Source organism: Danio rerio, chromosome 16, assembly GCF_052040795.2.
Source record: "Danio rerio strain M-AB ecotype USA chromosome 16, GRCz13ab, whole genome shotgun sequence".
In the NCBI taxonomy this organism is placed as follows: Eukaryota; Metazoa; Chordata; class Actinopteri; order Cypriniformes; family Danionidae; genus Danio; species Danio rerio.
In genome coordinates this window covers 40,958,215-40,982,970 of record NC_141036.1, presented here as the reverse complement: position 1 = coordinate 40,982,970, position 24,756 = coordinate 40,958,215, and the positions used below count along the sequence as shown (strand labels likewise).

The following is a 24,756-nucleotide window of genomic DNA, read 5'->3' as shown; positions in this document are numbered from 1 at the left end:
GAATATTGCTGTTTAACAGACGTGTTGATGCCAAACTAGCGCTGATGTTGACCTGGATCTGCATCATAAACACAACAAATAGGCTTTACCTTTTATTTTATAGCTTATAAAGCATGTATGCACAATAATGTAACATCATATTTAAACAACAAAACTGTTTACAAAAAGTCAACCTATGCGCACGTGTTGTTGTCTTTTCATCACGCAGCGCGCGCACTTGAACTGCCAGAAAGAGAGAGAGGAAACCATATCAGGACATATTCTTTAAAATAATGATTTCTATTAAAATGTAAAAAGGTTTTGTGATTATAATAATGACAGCGGGGCATTAAATAAATGCATATTTTCCGTGGAGCTGGCGATTTGAGAAAGTCTGCGATTTTATTTGACAGAAGAAAAAAAAAACATGATTGGCGAAAAAAAAACAGCCTATGCCGGTTATTAAAAAGAATCAGTCAGTATTTTTGTTTTGTAATATAAATTAATTATTGAAGTGAAAATAATTTAGGGCAGTCCTATTTATTTTATTCATTTTATTTAGTTCTTCTCTTATTCTGTTCTTCTGTGCTAAACACTGCAAGTGCGTAAAGATGCTCTGTTGTTTTGTTCTATTATTAATATGCTAGCACAGTGGTTCTCAAACATTTTTCATCAAGTACCACCTCGGAAAAAAATTGTCTTTGCAAGTACCACCATAATGAGCAGTTTTGAAATACAGTAGCGTATTAGGTCTAGTAAAGCAGCTTAAGCTCTGTACAGTTTAAAAAAGAAATAACTCCTGGTTTGTTAGCACCTGTAAATGTTGCCTAGACCTCATAAATATAGGCTTTATGTCATCATATTCGTATATAAATCATTTTTGATAATTTCTTTAAATATATGAAGCATGTACATATTACATATTTGATTCATCCGCGTACCACTAGAAAGAAGCCTGCGTACCACTAGTGGTACACGTACCACAGTTTGAGAACCACTGTGCTAGCATATAAAAATAAATTAGTATTTTAAAATGCATTATTTAATGTGTCAGACACAAAATAGACACGTCAATTTGTTTAATATAAAATTAATTGTAATCTGACCAGTTAACCGTTAATAACCGATTAATGAGCGACGGTTGTCGGTTAGCAAAATTAACCGAAATGAGCATCCCTAATTAATACATTATAATTTTGGAACAAATACAGAAATACAAAATAACAGGGCATGGAACTTTAATCATACCTCTGAATGGGGGAAATTTTCTTGCACATTTAACTGCTGTCTTCCAAGTCCAGCCATAGTGAGATGTACTTCTGCCTCTCCTTTTGGTGTTTTTTCATGCTGTTTGTCCAGCAGGTAAAAATACATTAATAAGCTTTTACATTGCCCCTTATATGGTGCAAAACAGCTTTTCCCTCTACGCTCCTCTCGGAAAAACCCAGGAAATGACCTACAAATATTTTCTCATTAGTGTAGGAACAATTTGTATTAGAGAAAAAAACACATTAGATTCTTCTACACACACAGTCATCCACTGAATCTCACACCTCATTTCTTGCTGAACTGACTGGCTCTGGAAACTTGATGTTGTCCTCTCTCTCTGTGTTGAACTAATCTCTCTTAGTTGGTTTGTGTTCTCTGGTGATCTTAGGGTGTTGGTGAGCCTCGACACCAGGCTTTGAGCAGCAGATATTATTTCTCCAAATGGAACCTGATAAACATTAACATAAAATTAAGCTGTAAGTCATGCAGAATTATGATTGACAATGGTTAAAGAGGGTAGACAGACAGACAGACAGACAGACAGACAGACAGACAGACAGACAGACAGACAGACAGATAGATAGATAGATAGATAGATAGATAGATAGATAGATAGATAGATAGATAGATAGATAGATAGATAGATAGACAGAACGATGGATGGATGGATGGATGGACAGATTTTATTTAGGTTTTAATGCCATATCAGCAGCATTGGCTATATTCATGGCAAAAAACATGTACTAAATATACAATTTATAATCATATCATATCAGTTAGCATGATGACGCTCATTGCAGTTAGTAAACAATCTTAGCAAACATACATTTTAAAATAACAACAAAAAACATACAAGTAGCAAGCAACAACACTGAAAACAGTCATATACAATCTTTTAGTTAGATTAAAGATAAATATTGTAAAACACCTTTTCAAACAGCTCACTTCAAATATTTCCAGAATAAAAACATTCTCCAATATCATTTAAAAACACAATGTGAGAGAAGTTTTTATTCGGGAAATATTTTAAACATATTAAAATGTTTTATCGGTAAAATATTTTTACACAAGTCACCAATAGGTATTTCTTCCGCTTTTCATAAATATGCGAGTGTAAGCCATGAGTGTCTGATGCTACATCTTGTATGAACAACCTGGTCATGTCTATTTTCAAAATGGTAATTATTCCTTTCATTAATTAATGGATTCACTTCATACCATGTGTTTTTCCTACATTCATCCCATTCCATCTGCCATTTCTCATTAACATACAGATTTAAAACAGGTTTAACATCAGACACAGGAAGTTTACGTTCTGTTATCTCCAACTTCTATCTTCCTTTATCATGCTTTATCTGCACGCTCATTTCCAACTCATCCCATATGACCAGCCTGGTATCCAGCAGAAAATAATATCAAAGTCTTTAGTCTTTAAAAGGTCCACTTTTTCTATTATGCTAAAAATCTTAGTATGATCAGTTTTCATAGATTCAAGTGCTTGTAAGCAGGACATAATCTGAGCTAATTAAAAACAGACAGACAGATAGATATTGGGCATTTTTCTAATACTAAGAAACGAGTCTTATGTTGAGCAGGTAGATTTGAGGGAATAGTCACTATATGAGACAAAATATACTTTTTTGGCTATTTGCTCAAATTATTTAAGTTAGGTTACTCTACTTTAGATAAGAATTCTCTTCATAAAGACTTTGTAAATTGCTATAAATATATAAAAACGTCATTTCTGCTTAGTAATGTGGATTGCTAACTTAAAGATAATATAAAAACGTATATCTGAACATATAATCTTCTCTCATAAATCAATGAGGAGCTTATTTATTCAGCTTTCAGATGAAATACGAGTGTTTAAATGACTGCCCCTCATGATTTACGCCCATGGGTCCGGGTCACTTATTTAACCAATTGCTAATCTGCACAGACTTTATTACATTATTCAATATATTTTCCCACTCATTCGGTGATAATAAGATAAATTAACGTAGATCTCAAGTTTTTTAAACAATTGATGGATTTGATTCAGTGTCATAAAAATAAGCAAAAACCCTCAAATATTTAACTTGCCTTTTGCTGATATCTTCTTTATAATAGATCAATAGTCTATCTGGCTTTCAAAAACACTTAATCAACAGATGCCATGTTATAGTTAAACACCGTTAAGTGATTCACTGAGAAGTTCTGCGCTCGCTGCCTGTCAAGTTCACTTACGTTATGCTAACTTAGCTTGCTATCCTCGGCCCGATCTTAATTTTGATTCTGTAAAATGTCTAAGAAACACAGCGAAAATGGACCTCATTGAGTCTCAACCTTTATTACAGCTCATGGAGGACAGTTCTCAAAGAGGGATTAACAAAAGTCTTACCTGAGACGGTGTGTGGGAGCTGCCCAGACATTTTGTTCGGGGGGCTTCCTTCAGTCAGGATTCAGGATCTCATCACGCAAGCGCACTGTTGTGATCGATGACTCTGGCTCGTTTATTAATGCCTGTGACCGCGGTGATGTATTTTGACAGTGGACTGTCGCTGTTTGATTCGTACTCTTCGTGTCCGTGGTGAAACTATTTCGTGTCTGTAAAGTAACGTCACAAGTTATGTTCCGTTTTCCTTTGCGGTTTCATAATTGCAGATGCGTGAATTTTATAATTATAACAGAAATTTTATTCCATAGGTTAGCAACTTCACGTACTGCCGCCAAGACATCCTCGTTTCCATGACAACTAACATTAGACTCCGGAGCTCTCGATTTCTTAGCAGCAGACTTCTGGACAAGAGTCAACGCATCGTGATTCCGTATTACATTGTAAATTCAGTGCAGAGCTAAAGGCCGATGCAGAGTCCTCAAATTAATCAGCCGTGTTGGACCCGTCAAACATCAATCATGCCAGGCCTTGCGTGATTAACTTTATTCTTCCCTCTTTTCCCCATGCAGAGATGGCAAAAGAGTTGTATAAGGTCCACGCGTATTTTATAATGTTATCACGAGCCCTAAACAGTAGGTTAATATGCCACTTCACCTTTTACACCCTGAAGAATAAACGCGAACACCTGTACCTACAGGACCCCCATCCCATCTTTGGTCTGGCCCTACGCTACGTCATAAATCGAACGCGCTCTGCACCGCGAGTGTCAGAATCCACCAGACGCCTGACAGAACAGACGTGTATTGAGGAACTTTTCATTTGATACTCAGACAAGGCGAAAACTCAGATAATTAACTGCAGTAAACTCATTTATACACCCTAGAGAGCGTTATTTACTGCTAATAAATGGAAAAAAGTATGTTACATGTTCCCGGTCCTTCCGGACAAAGAAGACCGCCATGTAGACAGAGGATAGGGCCTTCTCCTGGTTCTGGTACATTTGAATGTATTTTTAATGTTTGATTGATGTTGTTTAACCCTTGTGTTGCTGTTTCATACACACTGGGGTCATTTGGCCTCAACTTTCTCTCAGTTTCAGCAAATGGAGTGATTTTTTTAGTGACAAACTATTTTGACATATTTTGGGAAAAGGCTTTTGAATTAAAAAAAGTTTCAAAAAACTTAATTCGGGGCAAATTGGCTTTGTTTATGTTGTTGGCTGTTACGGGTTAAATGGCTTTATTTTTATACTGTCTGTTCAGGCATAACTAGAAGCTGTCTCAAATGAACATGCTGTTTTTATCTTTCAGTGGAAGCAAAATATGACCTGAAAGAAAATATTGGAGCTGGCTGCTACGGCAATGTCTATCGTGGTATCAGAAAAATGGACGGCAAACAGGTAAGTCTGTTCACCCTAGTCCAGTTTAGAGGACATCAACTTTAGAGAAATCATGTTTGATTGCTCACTCATGTTTAATTCTACTTTTCATCCACAGTTTATCATCAAGTCGACTACTTCAGAAGTTGACAGCAATGTGGTAAGTCTGAAAACATCATGCGTGATTCATATTTGAAGCATCACAAAATACATTTAATAGATGAGTCTGTCTGCGGCTGTGGTTATACAAATATCTACTGATCATTTTGTGATTCACTGCTGTTTTCTGTTTATTTATGGTTATGATGGGAATTAATATGTGCTCTGCCGAGTTTTGATGCTGAAAATTTAACTCTGCAGTTTAACAGTGACTTTATATACATATAACAGAAAAAAGTAGTCACATGCCAATATTCAATAATTCAGTATATCATAATAATGAACATGCACAATAATGAATAATTATTATTTACACTTTTAGAGTGTCTTTTAAGATTATTTTATTCTGCAACATGTTGAACCCTTATTAAGCCATTTATTTTCAAACATGATGCTTTTCTCATGTTAATCTGGGCTACGACTTTGGGAATTCAGAGACTGTTTGTCTTTGGTTCGTTAACTCTGTGCAGTAAAGTCCTCTCGTTAACATCAGTTAATTTATCTAAAGTAGTTTAGTTTATACTTTATTATAGTGTTACCTATTATTGTACTTTATAATCTTTTTTTACATGTATTTAATAAGCAATACACTAGGTATTGTTGTAATCATACCTGATAAAGTAATCTGTTTCACAGCTCAGCTTAATATCTTGATAAAATCAAAGCTTCCGCAATTCATCACATTAAAATCTAATACCGTCTGAAGCCGAATTACCAGATTTTTACATCACAATTGACAAAACCAGTGCAGATAATAAACATCAAGCTCCCATAATGCATTTCAAAAGCATAAATAAACACACAGAAAAAAAACATGAATCACAAAATACGGAAAGCTGCTGATTTACAGATTTTCTTTTACAGTTATATTGAAAAACAGGATTACATGTTGTTGATATGCAGCTAATGTGCACTTTATCTTCAGCCTGGATATCCGTTACCCATACCAATCGAAGTGGCCATGATGACAATTGTGAGAGATCCCCCCAGCCCGCTGCTCATCAAGCTCCAGGAATGGTTTTTAGTTAAAGTGGAGAAATTGCCAAGAGGAGTAAGTGTATTTATACAGCACATTTCATGCACAATGCGCTGCAGGAGGGTTTGTCTCGTTTCTTATTGTCGTTTTAATTTTGTAAATTCAAATTCCTAAATCAAGAAGCATTTCTGGACATGTAAATAACTTTGTCTTGTTTTCAGAAAAGCTTGTGGGTTAATGATATGCCGGTGCGGTAAGCAAAATAAACTCATTTCTACTTTAAAATCTATCCTGAATGTAACTGGAAGCCAGTGTAAAGACTAGGCATGGGCCAATAACTGTTTTTAAGGTATGGAAAAGTCGAGGTTTTAAAACTGCCAAATTTTCTGTAATACCGTTGTGTGAGATATATTATTTACAGTTTTTTTAGGACAACGGTATCTCCAGCTGAATAAATATCCAAAAATGCTGTTTTAAATAGTAAAGAAATCAGTGTTTTTGAAACAAATGAGGGCCGCAGAAGTCAATTAATCTTTTGAATTATTTAGCCTGACATGTTTACTGCCAAAAAAATATTATAAATCTATTACAAAATAAAATATATTGTTTTCAGAGGGGAACAAGTTTGTCTTTTACCCAGACATTCAAAAAGACTACATATTAGAGCAGTAATCACAATACCGTGAAACCGTGATATTTTGATCCAAGGTTATCATACCGCCACAATCTAATACCGGCCCATGCCTAGTAAAGACTGACCTGAGGACTGCTGTCGTGTGCTTTATTTTAACTCATTGCATCTGCTTACAGAAAGTGTGTAAGACAATAATGTTGGTGATGGAGTATCTCGGCCCGTGCAGAACACTGGAGGATTTCCTGCAGAAGCACCAACACCTGGAGGAGAGAGTCGCGCGTACGCTTATCCTGCAGATTGTCAAAGCAGCGCAGGAGTGCTTGAGGCGGAAAATTTGTCATCATGATATTCATGATTGTAATATCCTCGTCATCGACCGGCCTCTGCAAATCAAGCTAATTGATTTTGGCTGTGGGATGCACATCTGTCATGGTAAGTCAGATTATTTCAGGAGGAAGCCGAAAAACATTCATTAGTCTCTGAGACTCAGTTGAATGGGGCTTTAGCTGAACTGCTTGCTCAACACTAAACCTCTCTTTCTGACAGATCCAAAGAAATACCCACCAGACACAAGGATATCTCCAAAGAAGGCGGTTAAAAACACAGTGAAGCAGCTGTTTGGCATCATGCGGGAAATAGAAAAACAATGTTCCAGCATACCTGAAGGTAAGAAGATGACTGGGACTGACACTGTTCATCCCTCCTGTTGACTTATGGGTCAGAATTGACCCTGGCCACATTTTACCAGCAGAAAAACCCAAAACAATGTTTTTCTTTATCTTGAGGTTTGGTGACGGTTTCTAAAATGAGGCCAACATTAGGAAAATATATATTATATTTTCATGAAGACTGAACATTAGGGCACAACAGGAGTCATTCAGGTCAATATTGAGCTGTGTGTGTGTGTGTCCACCATTAACTAACTTTCTCTTTTAAAATGTTACAGAATTCATGGCATTTATGAATACCTGCATTACCCTTGGGGATGATGATCAGAGACTGCAAACAGTGCAGCAGATTCTGGATCAGCCATGGCTAAAAAACCAATAAAAATAAAGACTGTTCTAGATATGTGTAGTTTATGCTTTCCACCCTGAAAGAGGACCTGTTTTAGAGGAGATTTTGGAGCACGAGGGGTTCAGCATGACGCAGAGGCTTTCAGCAGCAGGAAATGGTTTCATTCTTCCATGTTTGATGTTTGTCATTTGTTGTTTTCCGCTTCTGCTTCCCAAATTCCTGCGAGGGTTGCAGTCAGAGCTGCATGTAAATGAGGGCCAGTTGAAGCCGCCATTAGAGTGACGTCAGCTTTCCTCCTCACCTGATTGGTTGGAGGGAGGAGGTGTCAATCTAGAGCTAATAGACCAATGGGGAGGCTTCAGCCGGCCCTCATTTGCATGCAGCTCTGACTGCGACACTTGCGGGAGGAAGTGCAGAATGTGGGAAGCAGAAGTTATGAAGAGCTTTGAGAATGGTGGTCTTAATATGCTGGATTTCCGTACATTAAATAATACTGTCAAAATTAAATGGGACAAAAAATATTCTCTAAAATCCAACATCAATCTGGAACTTTATTCCAAATTACATATTTTCTTAATTTGGATGGCTTAATTGTTATTACTCTGTAACTATAATGCTGATAAAATACCAGCTAAATTATCTCAATTTCATAAACAAAATTTCTTAATCGATTCAATACTCCCATCCCCCCTAAAGAATTTGCTGTCGTATTTGATGCCATACCATCTGGAGTTATTAGGTTAGTCCAAGGCATTCTCTATCCTTCTACTTCCCCCCCTTGAGACGCTTCTACTACAAAGGTAGGAAAATATAGTTTCTCTGCAACTTCTTCAAACAAATCAGTACATTTACATTTAGCAGACTTACACATGAGGACGAAAAAAGAAATTTACACAACTATAAGAGCAACAATGAATAAGTGCTTTAGGCAAGTTTCAGGTGTGTAAAGTGTACGAAGCAAAACATTAGTAAATTATTTATTTATTTTTTTGTAATACAGTTAGCGGTGGAGCCAGAGAGGCAATTGCAGATTAGGAAGAGAAGTGCAGACTAAATAGTTGAGTTTTTAGTGGTTTCTTGAAGACAGCGAGTGACTCTGCTGTTCTGATGCAGTTAGGGAGTTCATTCCACCAACTGGGCAGATTGAGCGCGAGAGTTCGGGAAAGTGATTTCTTCCCTCTTTGGGATGGAACCACGAGGCGACGTTTATTCACAGAACGCAAGTTTCTGGAGGGCACATAGATCTGCAGAAGTGAGAGCAGATAAGAAGGAGCGAAGCTAGAATTCGCTTTGTAAGCAAACATCAGAGCTTTGAATTTGATGCGAGCAGCAACTGGCAGCCAGTGCAAACGGATGAGCAGCGGAGTGACATGTGCTCTTTTAGGTTCATTAAAGACCACTCGTGCTGCTGCGTTCTGAAGCAGCTGAAGAGGCTTGATAGAGTTAGCTGGAAGCCCGGCTAGTAGAGAGTTGCAGTAGTCCAGTCTGGAGAGAACAAGAGCTTGAACAAGGAGTTGAGCTGCATGTTCAGATAGGAAGGGTCGGACCTTTCTGATGTTGTAGAGTGCGAATCTGCAAGATCGAGCAGTTCTAGAGATGTGGTCAGAGAAGTTTAGTTGGTCATCAATCGTTACTCCAAGGCTTTTCACTGTTTTGGAAACAGTAATGGTTGCCCCATCCATCTGCATTGAAAAGTTCTGATGTTATTTCCTAATGGAACTGTATCAGTTCCAAATGTGACTTTTTTTTATTTTATTGGAATTCTTTTGTTTCAGATATTGATTGAAGAAATCAAATATGGCTCATCCCAAATAGCTACTTAATTACAAATAAGATAATAGAAGTTTCATTTAGAACTATTCACCATACACACTCGGTCAATACTCTCTTATTAAGATATAAAAAAGATATTGATATTAATTGTTCATTTTGTAAGCAACACAAAAAAAAAATGCCTAGTTCACTTATTTTGGCAATGCAGTTTTTCTAATTTGCTTTGAAACGATTTTTCTTTTTCTTATTAAGAATGTTGATAAAGATTTTTCCTTACTATGGGAAAATGTTTTGTTAATAATAAAACGGATGCTATACATAAAAAAATATATTTTTTTCTTAATCTTCTTATGTTATTAACAAAATTGTATATACATAAATGTACATTTTCAAACCAAAAACCCTTTTTAATATCTTGCTCACTGAAATGCAGCATTACTTTAAAACAATTTCTAACTCTTTTACAAAAAAATGCTTTAAAAACAACTGAAATGTGTCAATTATATAATCTTTTTCTTTAATATGTGATGTATATACCCCTACTGTTAATTTTTTTTGTTGTTTTCTTTTTTTAAAATGTTTTCTTTTTGTCTTTCCATTTTCTTTTTAATGTACTGTGATTGTATATTTTTACTTGTCTCATAATTTTTAAAAAATGTGGAAGCGGAAAACAGCATCATGTCAGAAAACAATGGAAGTATGAATTCCTGATGATCTGATTTGGTCACTGACCACATGTGTGCTGCTCTTCTATCATTTCTGTGAAACTGAGACTGTATGCAGAACGGCCTGCGAACCCCATGGAGTGTGTTGAAGCTGTTTTCTGCTGATCAAACTGTAAACTATTGTCTTCAATAAACTGTATCTCTGACTCCTGCTCTTTGTTCATCACACCGGCTCCTTGCATTAACACAAGTCAAATCCTTCAGCGTAGTGATACGGCACTGTAATGCACTCAAAACATGCCTGAACTACTTTATCTGTGTGTTGATCTGACAATAAGTGTGAACACAACACAAAACAACACAGAGAAGATCTGTTTTACAGACTGCAGACTCAATTTAGCCTTTATAGAACAATATTGATGCGTCATGTAATGTTTAAAGCACATTGCCCTGCCATTTGTGTGACTATAATGTGAAATATAAGAGTGTGTTCACTGATATGAGTAATCCTACTATAATATCTACTGAACTAGCACCAGGGCTCTTTCAGTGTCTGACCAGCAAATGTTGAGCTTTAGCCAAAGAACAATGGTTAGAATGGAAATGTCTTCATTTCACAACAGTTTTTAACAACACTCAGAAAAGTTTTGTGGAAAACTGATGGAAACACACTTATGCTTCAGTTTGTGCTAGTGTTACATCTACACAGCACAGTACACTCAAATATAAGCTAATAAGTAAAATGAGCCAGCTAGTGTTCACTGAGTTAAAGAGACCCCTGGTGAAAATAAGTACATTGCAAGTATACTAACCAAAAGTTAACTTAATTTAAATATATTAAAAGTATTATTACCATACTTTTATATATGAAGAGTTCAGATGCAAAAACCTCTAAGCGCCATCTGAAATGTTCTTCTAAAACGACCATTTTTGTCAGCCTCCTATGTTTATGTTCAGTTATTTCCCTTTAAAGGCAATGTAAAAAATTATTCGTCACTATAAAAGTCAACTTACTGAGCCTACACACAGGAGTCGGAGAAAAATTTATTTATTTAGCATTTGATGTTAATATATTTAAGTATTATTTTAACTATGCATTGAACAATGAACTTATGTAAGAATGTGTCAAAGCACACTTTTAAAGCACAGTGTTAAATAAACAGTGTAAGTTTTCATTCATGCAATTCAGTTCATTACAGCCTTTAAAAAGTAATAAATGCATTAAAGCCCATTTAAAGCATTTGTTACTGTATAAGAGATGTTGTTGATGCTGACAATAAATATCTATATTTAACATATATATATATATATATATATATATATATATATATATATATATATATATATATATATATATATATATATACTCAATTCGTCTTTATTTCTCTAGCGCTTTTACAATTTAAATTGTGTCAAAGCAGCTTCACATAGAAGATTATAGTGTTTGAAACAGTGTCAGTTCAATTTTCAGAGTTTAAGTTCAGTTCAGTGTGGTCTAATAATTATTACTGAGAGTCCAAACACTGAAGAGCAAATCCATCGATGCGCAGCTCTACAGATCCTGAACCATGCAAGCCAGTGGCGACAGCGGCAGGGAAAACCCTTCACCAATTGGGGAAAGGTCAGAATAAAAAAAACCTTAAGAGAAACGTGGCTCAGTTGGGCACAACCATTTCTCCACTGGCCAAACGTCTTGTGCAGAGCTGCAGTCAAGGCTCTGGAGAAGCTGGACCTCAGCGAAGGCTCGTCTGTCCCTGGAGCGTCGCAGAAATCAGTCTCATGCTCTCCACTCCTCCATGATCACCACAGCAGCTGCTCAGGAAACGGCCTGGTCCAGGATTAAGGAAACCTTGGGATCATCTTGTCGCTGGTCTTGGATCGAATCAGTGGCGCTTCATAGTCTAAGGGTCTCGGGATGAGTATACCCAGGTGGAAATAGAGAATAAAGAGAATAATTAGCGTAGCTGCTGTTCATAGTGTTTATAAACGAGATGCAGAAACCTGTGTGGAAACCTACTAAGTGATGCCCTGAGTGTATGCTTTGCTAAACAGAAAGGTATTTAATCTAGTTTTGAACTGAGAGATTGTGTCTGAGCCTCAGACATTATCAGGAAGGCTATTCCAGAGTTTAGGAGCCATAAAGGAGAAGGCTCGACCTCCTTTACTCGACTTTGCTATTCTAGGTACTACCAGAAGCCCTGACTTTTGAGATCTTAAAGAGCGAGTTGGATTGTAGCGAGACAGAAGGTTGTTTAGATAAAAAGGAGCTAGATTATTTAGAGCTTTATAGGTGAGAAGTAATAGTTTAAATTCAATATGAAACTTAACAGGCAGCCAGGGTAAGGAGGATAACTTTGGGGTGATAGGGGATCATATTTTCTAGACCTGGTAAGAACTCTAGCTGCTGCATTTTGTACTAGCTGAAGTTTATTAATAGAGGATGCTGGGCAGCCAGCAAACAGAGCATTACAGTAATCCAGCCTAAAATTATATATATATATATATAATATATATATACATACATATATTATTGCATTACAGACATCCTGCAAAAATAACTTGAAAGAAAATCATCCAGATTTGAAATGACATGAATGTTAATTTTTTATTTTTGGGTGCACCATTATTTTATGTATAAGGTTAACATGAATGTTTTTTTTTTATTTGTGCTTAGCCAGGTCGTAAACCGCAATAAAGTTAGTTTGACGTTTGACATTCATTAGACATTCATTTATATGGTTAATTTAGTTTTTTAATCTGGAAATTAAACTTTGCAACATAAAGGGCGTATATTTATGCCCATCTGACATATTTTTGGCTCAAACTATAACAGGAGCAAATAATTTAATTGGTTTTAAATCGAATAAAACATCACAAACTGGAACAAAAATAATTCATTCATGAAAACAAAGACTGCTACTGAAAAAAAACTGCTTAAACCAGCCTAGGCTGGTTGGCTAGTTTTAGCTAGTCAACCAGGCTGGTTTTAGAGGGGTTTTGGTTGTATTGGGGTACTTGAACTAGGACTCGAGTCCAGTTTTGATTGGACTCGGACATAACCTGGCCAGTCAGAGTCGTCAGAAAAGAATCGCCGTTTCAGAAAAGAAGCCGATGGGCAGATTTTGATTAAAGATCCACAAAACAAACTTTTCAGTGGATTCATTTGCACAGATTAACTTGTTTATTTTAAGACTAGCCATATGCTAGCAACATAAACATTGAACATTTTGATTTAATGCAGACTTTAAACGAAATATTCACCCAGATATGATAATTCTGTCGTCATTTACTCAATCTTCACTTGCTTCAAAACATGTTTGAGTTTCTTTTTTCTGTTAAACACATTTAGGCTAAACATTGCTAGACAGACTGCTAGACAATGACTTCCATAGTATTTTTTCCTGCCGATTTCTAGCATTATTCAGAATACATATTTTTGTTTAACAGAGGTAATAAATGTTCAGTAAATAAATGGTGACAAAAGTTTTCTCTTGCTAGGAACTATCCCTTTAAGTGTCGTGCGCGCGGGACTTTTATTGTGAAGGCGCAGCGCTGCTGTGTTTCCGTGTTTAGTCAGCGTCGATCATCTGACGGCTTTAGTTCCTTTAAACGGAGTTTTGGAGTATTTTTTGGGAGTATTTAATCTGTTGAAGGGAGAGTTTAGGGTCCAGACATAAAGTCAACAGTGTTCTGCTGTTTAAAGCGTACAATTCTTCACATTATGGGGCAGTTTCTTGTGTTTTGGTCGACCTTCCTGCTGATGTGCGTCGCGTTCAGTTTTTCTGAATCAGAATCAACAACAACACAACAACCTACAACTGCTCCACCTGTGCGCAAACGTACATTTTCATCTGCATCTGCTTCCTTTATTTTCATCCCATATTTCTATTCCATTGAGGTAAAGTTGGTGTTATAGCCGCAAATTCGTTCATTGCCAACTTGTGACTCGCTCCCTATGTTGTTTACCATGATACGTTACTTTGAATATTCGGTCAAAATCACATACAAGTAACTTATGACTTGAAAACAACATTAGCTCTGTTTATTTGACTGTGAACAATGTTGTACTTTGATAGTCATTGACTGATAATAGGATTTCTCTATTTAGAATTAGCAAAGAATACTTTTCTGAAATTAAATTAAGGAGAAAATCTGAATGTGTTAATATAAAACTAACAATCTGCAGTCTAAAAGTGCTCGTAATGCACATACATATTAATAAATAGAGTATTATACATGTTTCTATTATTGTTCTTATTGTATGTGTATTTCTGTTATAACTTACATAATGTAAATATGTTCTTAATGTTAATGTTCTAATTTAACTTTTACATATTAAAATATATCTAACTTTCAAAGTCAAATTTGAGGGGCAGTAGTGTTTAGTCTTCAATATAAAATGCAAAAACTGTGTGTCTGTCTGTGTGTGTTTAAGTAATGTCACAGAAATATAAGCTCCATATTTTGGGAATTTTGGAAATTAAATTGTTTTGAAGGCCCTTGTTTTGTATTTTTAATTATATATTTCATTCTATCGTATATTTCTTTATCATATTTTCATTTTAAACTCATATAATCATATACAGTACGCCCCATTTGAAAATTAATATTTTTCAGGGAGTAAAGGTCATATTTTTATTGATATAAAGTTGGTTTTATATTCACACATTCAGACTTTCTGCTTAATATAATTTCAGAAAAGTATTATTTACATGTCCTTAATAGTGAAATCATATTAGCAGCCAATGACTATCAAAATATAGCATTATTTACAGTGAATTGAATAGTGCTAATGTTGTTTTAAGTCATGCTTGCATGCGATTTCATATCCAGTATTTAAAATATAGCGCAGTAAACAATATCTAGACTGTCTCACAAATTGTCACTGAATGAATGTGCCAATAAAAGACTATTTCACCTCAATTTCTTACTGTATGTTTGTATTTCTTTAATATATTTTTTAGTTTTTTAAATATATCTAACTTTTAAAGTTGTCATATATTTGAATGCCAGTATTGTTAGTCTTCACTATAAAAACACTAAAATTATGTGTGTGTTGAAATAATATCACAGAAATATAAGTTGCATATTTTGGGAACTTTGAAAATTTGTTTTTTTGAAGGCCAATTTTTAGTATTTGGGGTAAAGTTGGTTTTTATATTTGCACATTCAGACATTTATTCTTCTTAATAAGATTACAGAAAAGTAATGTTTGCAAATTGTAAGTAGTGAAATCATATTAGCAGCCAATGACTATTAAAATACAGTGCTAATGTTGCTTTCAAGTCATACATACATGTGATTTCAGATCCAATATTCAGTATAGCGCAGTCAACAATATTTGGACCGTCTCACAAGTTATCACTGAAAGAATGTGAGAATATAAAAGCAATGCCCTCAATATATTTACTCGGTTATTTTAATGAACACCCCAGTTTGAAAATGAATATTTTTATCCATTTCTCAGTGAATATAGGTCTTATATTTTTGTGCATTTGAACAAAACCGATTTATTATTTATTAAAATATTTTTGTAGTCATCAAACATCTTTAGAAATGTTTACATCTTTAGTTTTTTTGTCAGATTAGCTCTAGTTTTAGCTTCATTACTGTCTGATCTAATGTATGTGCACACAAATAATATTATAAAGCATTCATTTTCTTTTTGGCCCAGTCTCTTCATTAATCAGGGGTCGCCAGAGTGGAATGAATCACCAACTTATCCAGCATATGTTTTATGCAGCGCATACCGTTCACTGAATGCGTGTTTGTGTCTCTTTCTTAATGTTTTATGTATTGTGAGCATCAGGGTTATTAAAGTAAACTGAAACCATTTTGTTACTTGAAATAAATTAAACATTAACTGAAAAGTGTATATCAATATATAAACCTTTAACTTGCTTTATTGCCAAGGAATTTTAATTTAGTTTAACTTGATGCATTAACAAAATTAAAATAAGAAGCATAAAAACTATGTAGACATATAAAAATAATACTATAAATTCGAAACAAATAAACTTGACTAAACTAAAATAACACAGAAATCCAAAATTAAAAGCCATTTACCAAAATAAATAACATTGAAGTGTTTTAGCATTTATGTGAAGATCTTATAAACATTAAAATACTTTGGAGTAGTTTAATAATGCAGAAGATTTAAAAATAAACACAGAAACAAAAACATTTGAATATAAATTTTCTTCCTGGCTTTAGTATTAAATACATTTGTTTTCAGAACATCAAAACATGTTTCTGAACACACAGATCTCTTTATTGTCAGAGTGTTTTTATTGTTTGTGTTTTGTCTCTTCTCTTCATATACTTTATTTTTAACCCCAGCATGCAACACTCTGACTTCCTGTGAGACCTGCCTCGCCAACGTCTCGGTAAGAGTGCAAAAAACCACTCATTTACTGGTTATTAGCTGTTGTTGATGTTGACCAGTGTTTGTGTTTCTGTGCAGTGTTTGTGTGTGTGTCTGTGTGTCTGTGTGTGTGTTTCTCTGCTGTGAGTGTGTGTGTGTTTGTGTGTTTTTTACTCTGCTGTGAGTGTGTGTGTGTGTGTGTGTGTGTGTGTGTGTGTTTGTTTCTGTGATTGTGTGTATTATTATTATTGTTTAGTGTGTCTTTCTCCGCAGTTTCTGTGTGTGTATCATTGTTGATGATAATCAGTGTGTGTGTGTGTGTGTTTCTCTGCAGTATATGTGTGTATTATTATTATTGTTGATGATGATCAGTGTGTGTGTGTGTGTGTGTGTGTGTGTGTGTGTGTGTGTGAGAGAGAGTGTGTTTGTGTGTGTGTGTGTGTTTCTCTGCTGTATATGTGTGTATTATTATTATTGTTGATGATGATGATCAGTGTGTGTGTGTGTGTGTGTGTGTGTGTGAGAGAGTGTGTTTGTGTGTGTGTGTGTGTGTGTATTTCTCTGCTGTATATGTGTGTATTATTATTATTGTTGATGATGATCAGTGTGTGTGTGTGTGTGTGTTTCTCTGCAGTATATGTGTGTATTATTGTTGATGATGATCAGTGTGTGTGTGTGTGTGTGTGTGTGTGTGTGTTTCTCTGCAGTATATGTGTGTATTATTATTATTGTTGATGATGATCTGTGTGTGTGTGTGTGTGTGTGTGTGTGTGTGTGTGTGTGTTTGTGTGTGTGTGTTTCTCTGCAGTATATGTGTGTATTATTATTATTGTTGATGATGATCAGTGTGTTAGTGTGTATAGGGAGTTGATGAATTAAATTGGCTGTAGTGTGTGTGTGTGTGTGTGTGTGTGTGTGTTTGTGTGTGTGAGAATGAGTATGTATGGGCGTTTACCAATGATGGGTTGCAGCTGGAAGAGCATCCGCTGCGTAAAACATTTGCTGGAATAGTTGGCAGTTCATTCCGCAGTGGGGATCCCTGATTAATTAATGCACTAAGCCGAAAAGAAAATGAATGAATGAATGAACATCTCCCGTCTCCTTTTGTGACAGCTTACAGGCTTTCAGCTTTGAGTAGTGTTGTCATAATCAGGGTAAACCATGGTACATTTTCTGATGGTTAGTAATATCTTTTTAAATATCATTATCATTAAAAGCATAATTGCTTACCATGACTTTTTTAAAACTCACAGTAAATCCTGTAACATCGCGATTCGCTAATTGTGAAAGGCTGCACTGTAAATGCATATTTTTATATAGACGGTTACTGTAATATACTGTATATTCATATATACAGTGCAGTTAAAGGGACAGTTCACCAAAACTCAAAATTCCGTCATCATAACCTGTAACCGTTGCTTAACTCTAAAAAATCATCTGTGTAAATATTATTATTTTTTTCTGAAGAAAATGCATCTTTATTTACAATGCACAGTTATGTTACGTAAAGTGGGATGCACTTTGTCTTCCTTTTTTTAAAGAATACTTTGTAATTGAATAAATACATATACAGTTGCAATCAGAATTATTAACCCACCTGAATTATAAGTCCCCTGGTTTATTTTTCCCAAGTTTCAAAATTCGGAGAGCAAATATTTATCAACATTTCTAATCATAATAATTGTAATAACTCATCTCTAATAACTGATCTATTTTCTCTTTGTCATGATGACAGTAAATAATATTAGACTAGATATTCTTCAAGACTCTTCTATACAGCTTAAAGTGACATTTAAAGGCTTCTCTAGGGTAATTAGGGTTAACTAGGCAGGTTAGGGTAATTAGGCAAGTTATTGTATAACGAGGGTTTGTTCTGTAGACTATCGAAAACAAATATAGCTTAAAGGGGCTAATAATATTGACCTTAAAATGTTTTTTTAAAAATTAAAAACTGCTTTTATTCTCGCCGAAATAAAACAAATAAGACTTTCTCCAGAAGAACAAATATTATCAGATATACGGTGAAAATTTCCTTGCTCTGTTAAACATTATTTGGGAAATATTTAAAAAAATGAAAAAAAATCAAATAATAATTGTAATTATTAATATTAAAAGTTGAATAATTCTGATCACAACTGTATATATATTTTAGAGTTGTTATATGATGTTTCATCATGTCTATCTGCTAAACCACACATGCACGCAATGATAATTTTCCATCTGTCATGCTGCATTACATATACGTATGCGTATAGTTTCCATATAAAAACAAGCAATTATAACTATGGATTTTTAGCTTATTTGATGACATCATTGCTCTGTTTTACATGCATGACCTTCTGATAGTTGCACTGATTTTACTGATCTTAAATTTGTTTATTAATGTTTGAATAATCTTGAGGCGTCACGGTGGCGCAGTAAGTAGTGCTGTCGCCTCACAGCAAGAAGGTCGCTGGTTCGAGCCTCGGCTGGGTCAGTTGGCATTTCTGTGTGGAGTTTGCATGTTCTCCCCGTGTTGCCGTGGGTTCCCTCCGGGTGTTCCGGTTTCCAGGTACAGGTGAATTGGGAAAGCTAAAATTGCAATAGTATCTGGATGCAGCCTTTATGATGCGAGCTGAGATTGAATCACTCAGTGATGCAACGTCAGACACAATGCACTCAAATGGAACTAGTGATGTCACTGTGAGGGGTAGGGTAAAGGGTGAGGTTAGGTGAGCCAATTAAAAGCATTGGATGCAGCTCAGATTGCACTGCACCAGGTCTGCATCCAGACCCCTCTCTAAAATTGTCCTTATACAAGTGTGAATGAGAGTGTATGTGTGTTCCCCAGAGATGGGTTGCAGCTGGAAGGGAATCCGCTGCGTAAAACATATGCTAGATAAGTTGGCGGTTCATTCCGCTGTGGCAACCCCTGATTAATAAAGGCGCTAAGCCAAAAAGAAAATGAATGAATGAATAATCATGTAGTATTGCTGTTTTCTGAGCTGATAAAATGATTAAGCATTCTTCACTGTGAAGGGAAAAAATTCTGAAATTTGCACGTCTACAATGAGAAAATAATGTAAATGTTTTATTAGAGTTACAAACAAAACAGCAGTGCCTAAATTAAAGTTTAAAGTTCAAATTAAAGTCTTCCTGGAGGTTTCCACACACTTATTCACACAAAACAGGATCTTTTTTGATTGTTTGTTTGATTGATTGTTTTCTTTTCAATTATCAGTATTTTTTCTTGCTACTGTACCTCGTAATGTTTTCTTTCAAGGTTTCCACAGAATTATGCACAAAAAACAAGGAAGTCTATATTGGGTTGATAGATGTTTTTCAATAAAGGATCTAAAGATATATTTGACACTTTTAACATGTTTTCTAATGCATCTAAATTTTTGTTTAAATTTAGATTTTTGTTAACATAATTTTACATGGGCAGCACAATCGCTTGACTGCAAGAAGGTCGCTGGTTCAAGCCCCTGCTGGGTCAGTTGGCATTTCTGAGTGGAGTTAGCATGTTCTCTCTGTGTTGGCGTGGGTTTCCTCTGGTTCCTCTAGTTTCCCCCACAAGTCCAAAAAAACATACGGAATAGGTGAATTGGGTAGGCTAAATTGTTTATTATAAGCTAATATTTATTATATTAATAATGTATCATTATATAAAATATCATATTAAATGGGCATCACAGTGGCACAGTGGGTAGCACAATCGCCTCAGAACAAGAAGGTCGCTGGTTCTAGCCTCGTTTGGGTCAGTGGGGATTTCTGTGTGGACTTTGCATGTTCTCCCCTCGTTGCCGTGGGTTTCCTCCAGGTACTCTATAGGTGAATTGAGTTAGTTAAATTGTCCGTAGTGTGTGTGTGTGTGTGTGTGTGTGTGTGTGTGAATAAGTGTGTAAATAAGTGTTTCCAAGTGATGGGTTGAAGCTGGAAGGGCATCCGCTGTGTAAAACATATGCTGAATAAGTTGACGGTTCATTCCGCTGTGGCGACCCCGGAATATTAAAGGGACTAAGCCGAAAAGAAAATGAATGAATGAATGAATGAATTAATGATTTTACATTTAAATTTCATCAGTACAGAACTGAAGCCACGGCCTCTGCATTGCAAGCCCAGTAATCTATTGTTGATCATAAAAACTGAGCACTTTAATGTATTTTTGTATTATTCAGCTCAGCATCTTAAGTTAAATGCAAAGTTCAGCATGTGCTCAGGGAACGTCTGACTCACGCTCACATTTTAACCCATTTCCTCTCCAAACGCTTCCTCATCCTCAAGTTTTTTGCTCGTCTGAACATCCACACTGTCCTTCTGTTCAGACAAATAAACACAACAGTGCAAAAAAATCCACATGACATGATAGAAAACACTGCAGAGCTGTCTTTTTTTATGCAAAAAATAAATTACAAAGCAAAATAATATTAAAAAACACCAGAATTATATAATTAAATATGCTGCTTTCTATTCTGACTGGAAGAAAATTAATTGACTGCCTCATTTCTCCATTGAAAATCACTTAGAATGAGCTTAATATTCTAATTGTTATTTCTGTGCAACCTAAACATAACTTACATAACCTGAACAGAACCAATATATGAAAGCCTGAACATACTCTTAACATAACCAAATACATAAACTAGACATAACCTTAAACATAACCAATAGATAACCTAGGGTTACCACTTTTGATAGAAAAAAAAATAAGGGACGCATACTGCTTGGGGGCTAGATCGCTTGGGGGCCTAGACCAGGGGTTTTCAAACTTTTTCAGCTGAGGGCCCCTTTGTGTAGGGCGAATTCTTTCGGGGACCCCCAAAAAATAAATATCACGCCACCCCTTCAAATTAACAACTGTACTTAATTTTCTAAAATTGTATTATTCAATACATTTATATTATTATATATTATTCAATAAATGTATATTATTCACTATCTGGATTAATTTTTGTAAGATGTTAGTTGAGTTGACATGGTTTCAGTGCTTCAGTCTATTGATCAAATCTTCATGCGCAGTGTTCATTGTGGTCTGCTCTCACTGGATTCCATCAAGCCATATTTTGTGTACGAGTCGTCACTTTACAGTTTTTTTATGCCATTTTTATGCTTTTTTTCTGCCTATGCACAGCTAGACTCTTCTGTATTTACCCTTACAGCTGAGAGTCTAAATGTATCTAAAGATTTAAAGCTTTGAAGGTGTAAAGAGTTTTGTCATTCATCAGCCTGTTAACAGTTAACTGTACTGTTGTAACCAGCAATACTACAATGGAGGCTGTAGTGGTTCAGTGTGTTTTGTTTATTTTTATTCCTTTTATTTGTGCACATCATAATTTACTCAGGTCGACAATCCTGACTTACACTGATAAAAAATAATTTCCTAAATGCAATCTAGAATTGGGTATTCAAGTTCAAAGAGCCACAAGTTTTACTTTGCTTAATTTTAGAAGCTTTGCTGACTTTAAAATGTTCATACCAGTTTGTTCTATTAATAATAATACTGAACATTACATTTAAATTACTCAAATGAATATGGGAAAAAGTGGAACAGCTTGAAAAAAATGCATTTATATTCAGAGTATTAAAATTTGATCAGATATGTTGAGCTCCATTAAATACAGAGATCACTAATACATTTTAATATTTAATAATTAATTAGCCCTATAACATAACACAAACAGATACATTATAATTTTTATAGGCTATAGTGGTTTTATTCAGGGTGTATACAATTTAGTTTTTTTTTAATCATCCAGTTATGAACCAATGTGAGTAAGAGGTTCACTGCAGAGCTCATCCAGCTGTCATTAGTGTAACAGGAGTGAAACTCTTAGAACTCGCTGATGTGATGACAGCTCCATTCATTGTTATTGCAGCACTTTTTGCTTTACAATTTTAATATGTTTGTTTGCCATGCTGCAAAGAGGACCGTCTGATATTTGTACAATGCAAAGTGTAAAGCCTGTGGCACTGTGGACGAGGTGCAATGTTGTGCCGTGTCTTTAAAATGATATTTGTTCCCCATGAGTGAAGCCTGCGCAGAGAGGCGCTTGCTCCGCAGCACCCAGCTGATCGATTACTTAGGAACGCAAGCCATAAACAGGGTAGTGCTTTCAGCCTCCGATAATGTTCTTATTGATCATGTATTTTAACTGAAATATTGTCAGTAAATAGACCTGAGCATTCATTTAGTTGTTTAGCGTAAAAGAGGTAAGCGTAAGTGAAAGGTAAACGCTGTCAGGTGCAGCAGACAAGCGCCAAAAATAACAGGAAGTGCCCGGCCAGAAGCGCTTATTCAATAAAAGTCCCCGTGCGCAGAGGCGGGCCGCTGTGCTTTTTTTCCTGTTTCACGAAAGTGTCAACTGCATTTAAATGACATAAGCATAAAGCTTAATTTTTGCAGTACTTTTGAGCTCAAATTATTATAAAAAAATATATTAACCTTCAGGATGATGCGGGACACAAAATTCAACCATGTGGGCCCATTGATTACCCCTTATCTAAAATTTTTGCGGCCCCCCTAGCGCCATCTGGTGGCCCCCCAGGGGACCGCGGCCCCCAGTTTGAAGACCCCTGGCCTAGACCACAGTGATCACAGGCCCAATAGCATGTCAGTGGTGGTAAATCACAATTTAAAATATGTTTTCAGGAAAGTATGAACACTTGAACATTAAAAAAGCTGTCTTTTATTGAAATCTGTGTAAACAGACGCAGTCAGTCTTTCTCTTTTACAGCTCTGCAGCACTGATATAGCTGATGTTATGCTTAATAGTGATAACTAGCGATAACTCAGCTGCTGTAACTGTATGCCAATGCAAAACCCGGCGCGTTTAAGGTTTGTTTTCTTGCAGAGTGATATCCGATATAAAGTGGGTCCCAGATTGTAAAAGAAGCACTGCATTAAATGACATTTTCCCGCCATTTATGAGCGTTTATTTTACCCCAGTATATACAATGGAGCTTCTGCGCTAGCCAGCCGATTCTGACGGGCGCGTGCGAGTAAACGACTTTTTATCTCGTTTTACGCTTGAGCAACTAATGAATGCCAACGTTTATTTAACTGAATGTATTTTAATTACATTACAACATTGATGCTGTAAAAAAAAAACTTAAAAAATGGACCCGGAAGCCGCTCCGCGTGACGTCACACTTAACAAGCGGATAAGAGTGTAGTAGAAAAGCGTCAGTAAAGATTTGAATACTGGAAAACTATTTAAACAACATTTTCCACGTTATATTTTATCAGGAACAACAATGTAAACTTTATTAAAGATGTGTTTGGCCATTAATTTCTGAATGAAAAATTATCCCGCTGCCGAGGATGACGTGAGAAGATGATTGACAGGTCTCGTAACTAGGCAACATAACGGTCCGTTAAAGAGGAATAACGGTAGTTTGTCCTAAAGCTTGCGTTACACACTCAAAAGTACGGTTTCTTTAAATAAGTTCATACTGTTGGATGTCGTATAATAACGTTTGGTTTTACCTTATCTGGGACGTGTTTTTCTCTCACTTCTTGACCGGAATAATCACGATGATCCTCGGTGACGGTAGCTGTTCAGAGCCGAGTACTCGCGAGAGTCTCAACGGCGGCCAATAACGGAATATTGGATAAATCTAGCGAACAAAGCAGTGATTTGATACTCCAAGAGGACATTTCTGCGATTATTGACACACTTCTCTTGTCTACTGACAGTGAAATGTCTGCTTACTCAAAGATGCACATCTTTCTTCCACCTTTGGAACTTCCGGTCACCAATCTCCATCTCGACAACAGGTAAGCACTTTTTAATTAACACAGGTTAAGAGCACAGAATCTATGGTTAAATATGTTATATTAGATTCTATGCTCTTTGGCAAATCGGTGATGATTTATGTCAAGAGGGAAGTTGTTACATCACTTGTTTCTAGAAACCCATATTAGAAATTGGTTATGTCACCACATACTTTTGAAGAGCCTCCATTTTACCCATCCATCTGAAAATGAGTATGTTCCTCCATTTCTCAGTGTATATTGGCTGTGTAATTAGGTGCATTTTAAGAAAATAGATTTATTAAACAGATATATGTTACAATAATATTTTAGTCACTGAACATTTAGACAATGAAAAGATAATACAATTAAATTCAAGCAAACTATTGCAAAAATATGCAAATATTCGCTTGATTTTTCCTCTTTTTAA

The 24,756-nt window shown here is 35.6% G+C and overlaps 2 protein-coding genes and 1 long non-coding RNA gene across 15 annotated transcripts in view; 2 read left to right on the top strand and 1 right to left on the bottom strand.

Annotated features, from left to right (window-relative positions):
* Positions 1-10,433, top strand: part of LOC137487942 (serine/threonine-protein kinase pim-2) — a 101,998-nt gene extending 91,565 nt beyond the window's left edge. For 4 of the 6 annotated variants that reach the window (XR_015511745.1, XR_015511744.1, XR_015511743.1 and 1 more), the window contains 7 exons: positions 4,936-5,024; positions 5,122-5,163; positions 6,088-6,213; positions 6,360-6,391; positions 6,949-7,204; positions 7,319-7,438; positions 7,719-10,433. Coding sequence is in view for 1 of the 6 variants with exons in the window: in XM_087287458.1 (XP_087143584.1) it covers positions 4,532-4,619; positions 4,936-5,024; positions 5,122-5,163; positions 6,088-6,213; positions 6,949-7,204; positions 7,319-7,438; positions 7,719-7,822 (825 nt within the window). In the remaining 5 variants the exon portion in view is untranslated. Of the gene's footprint in view, positions 1-4,387; positions 4,620-4,935; positions 5,025-5,121; positions 5,164-6,087; positions 6,214-6,359; positions 6,392-6,948; positions 7,205-7,318; positions 7,439-7,718 lie in introns of those variants that run through there. The other 2 variants (XR_015511741.1, XM_087287458.1) reach the window with 2 other exon arrangements.
* Positions 1,533-4,361, bottom strand: LOC147833406 (uncharacterized). The gene is made up of 3 exons (XR_015511801.1): positions 3,952-4,361; positions 3,629-3,834; positions 1,533-1,696 (listed from the first exon to the last, which is right to left on the bottom strand). It is a non-coding gene; the product is annotated as an uncharacterized LOC147833406 (long non-coding RNA).
* Positions 10,434-13,786: 3,353 nt separating the features above from the next.
* Positions 13,787-24,756, top strand: part of LOC137487940 (serine/threonine-protein kinase pim-2) — a 74,529-nt gene continuing 63,559 nt past the window's right edge. For 2 of the 8 annotated variants that reach the window (XR_015511783.1, XR_015511782.1), the window contains exons 1-3: positions 13,787-14,125; positions 16,567-16,613; positions 24,270-24,350. The gene's annotated coding sequence lies outside the window, so the exon portion shown is untranslated. Of the gene's footprint in view, positions 14,126-16,566; positions 16,965-17,437; positions 18,657-24,269; positions 24,351-24,756 lie in introns of those variants that run through there. The other 6 variants (XR_015511786.1, XR_015511785.1, XR_015511788.1 and 3 more) reach the window with 6 other exon arrangements.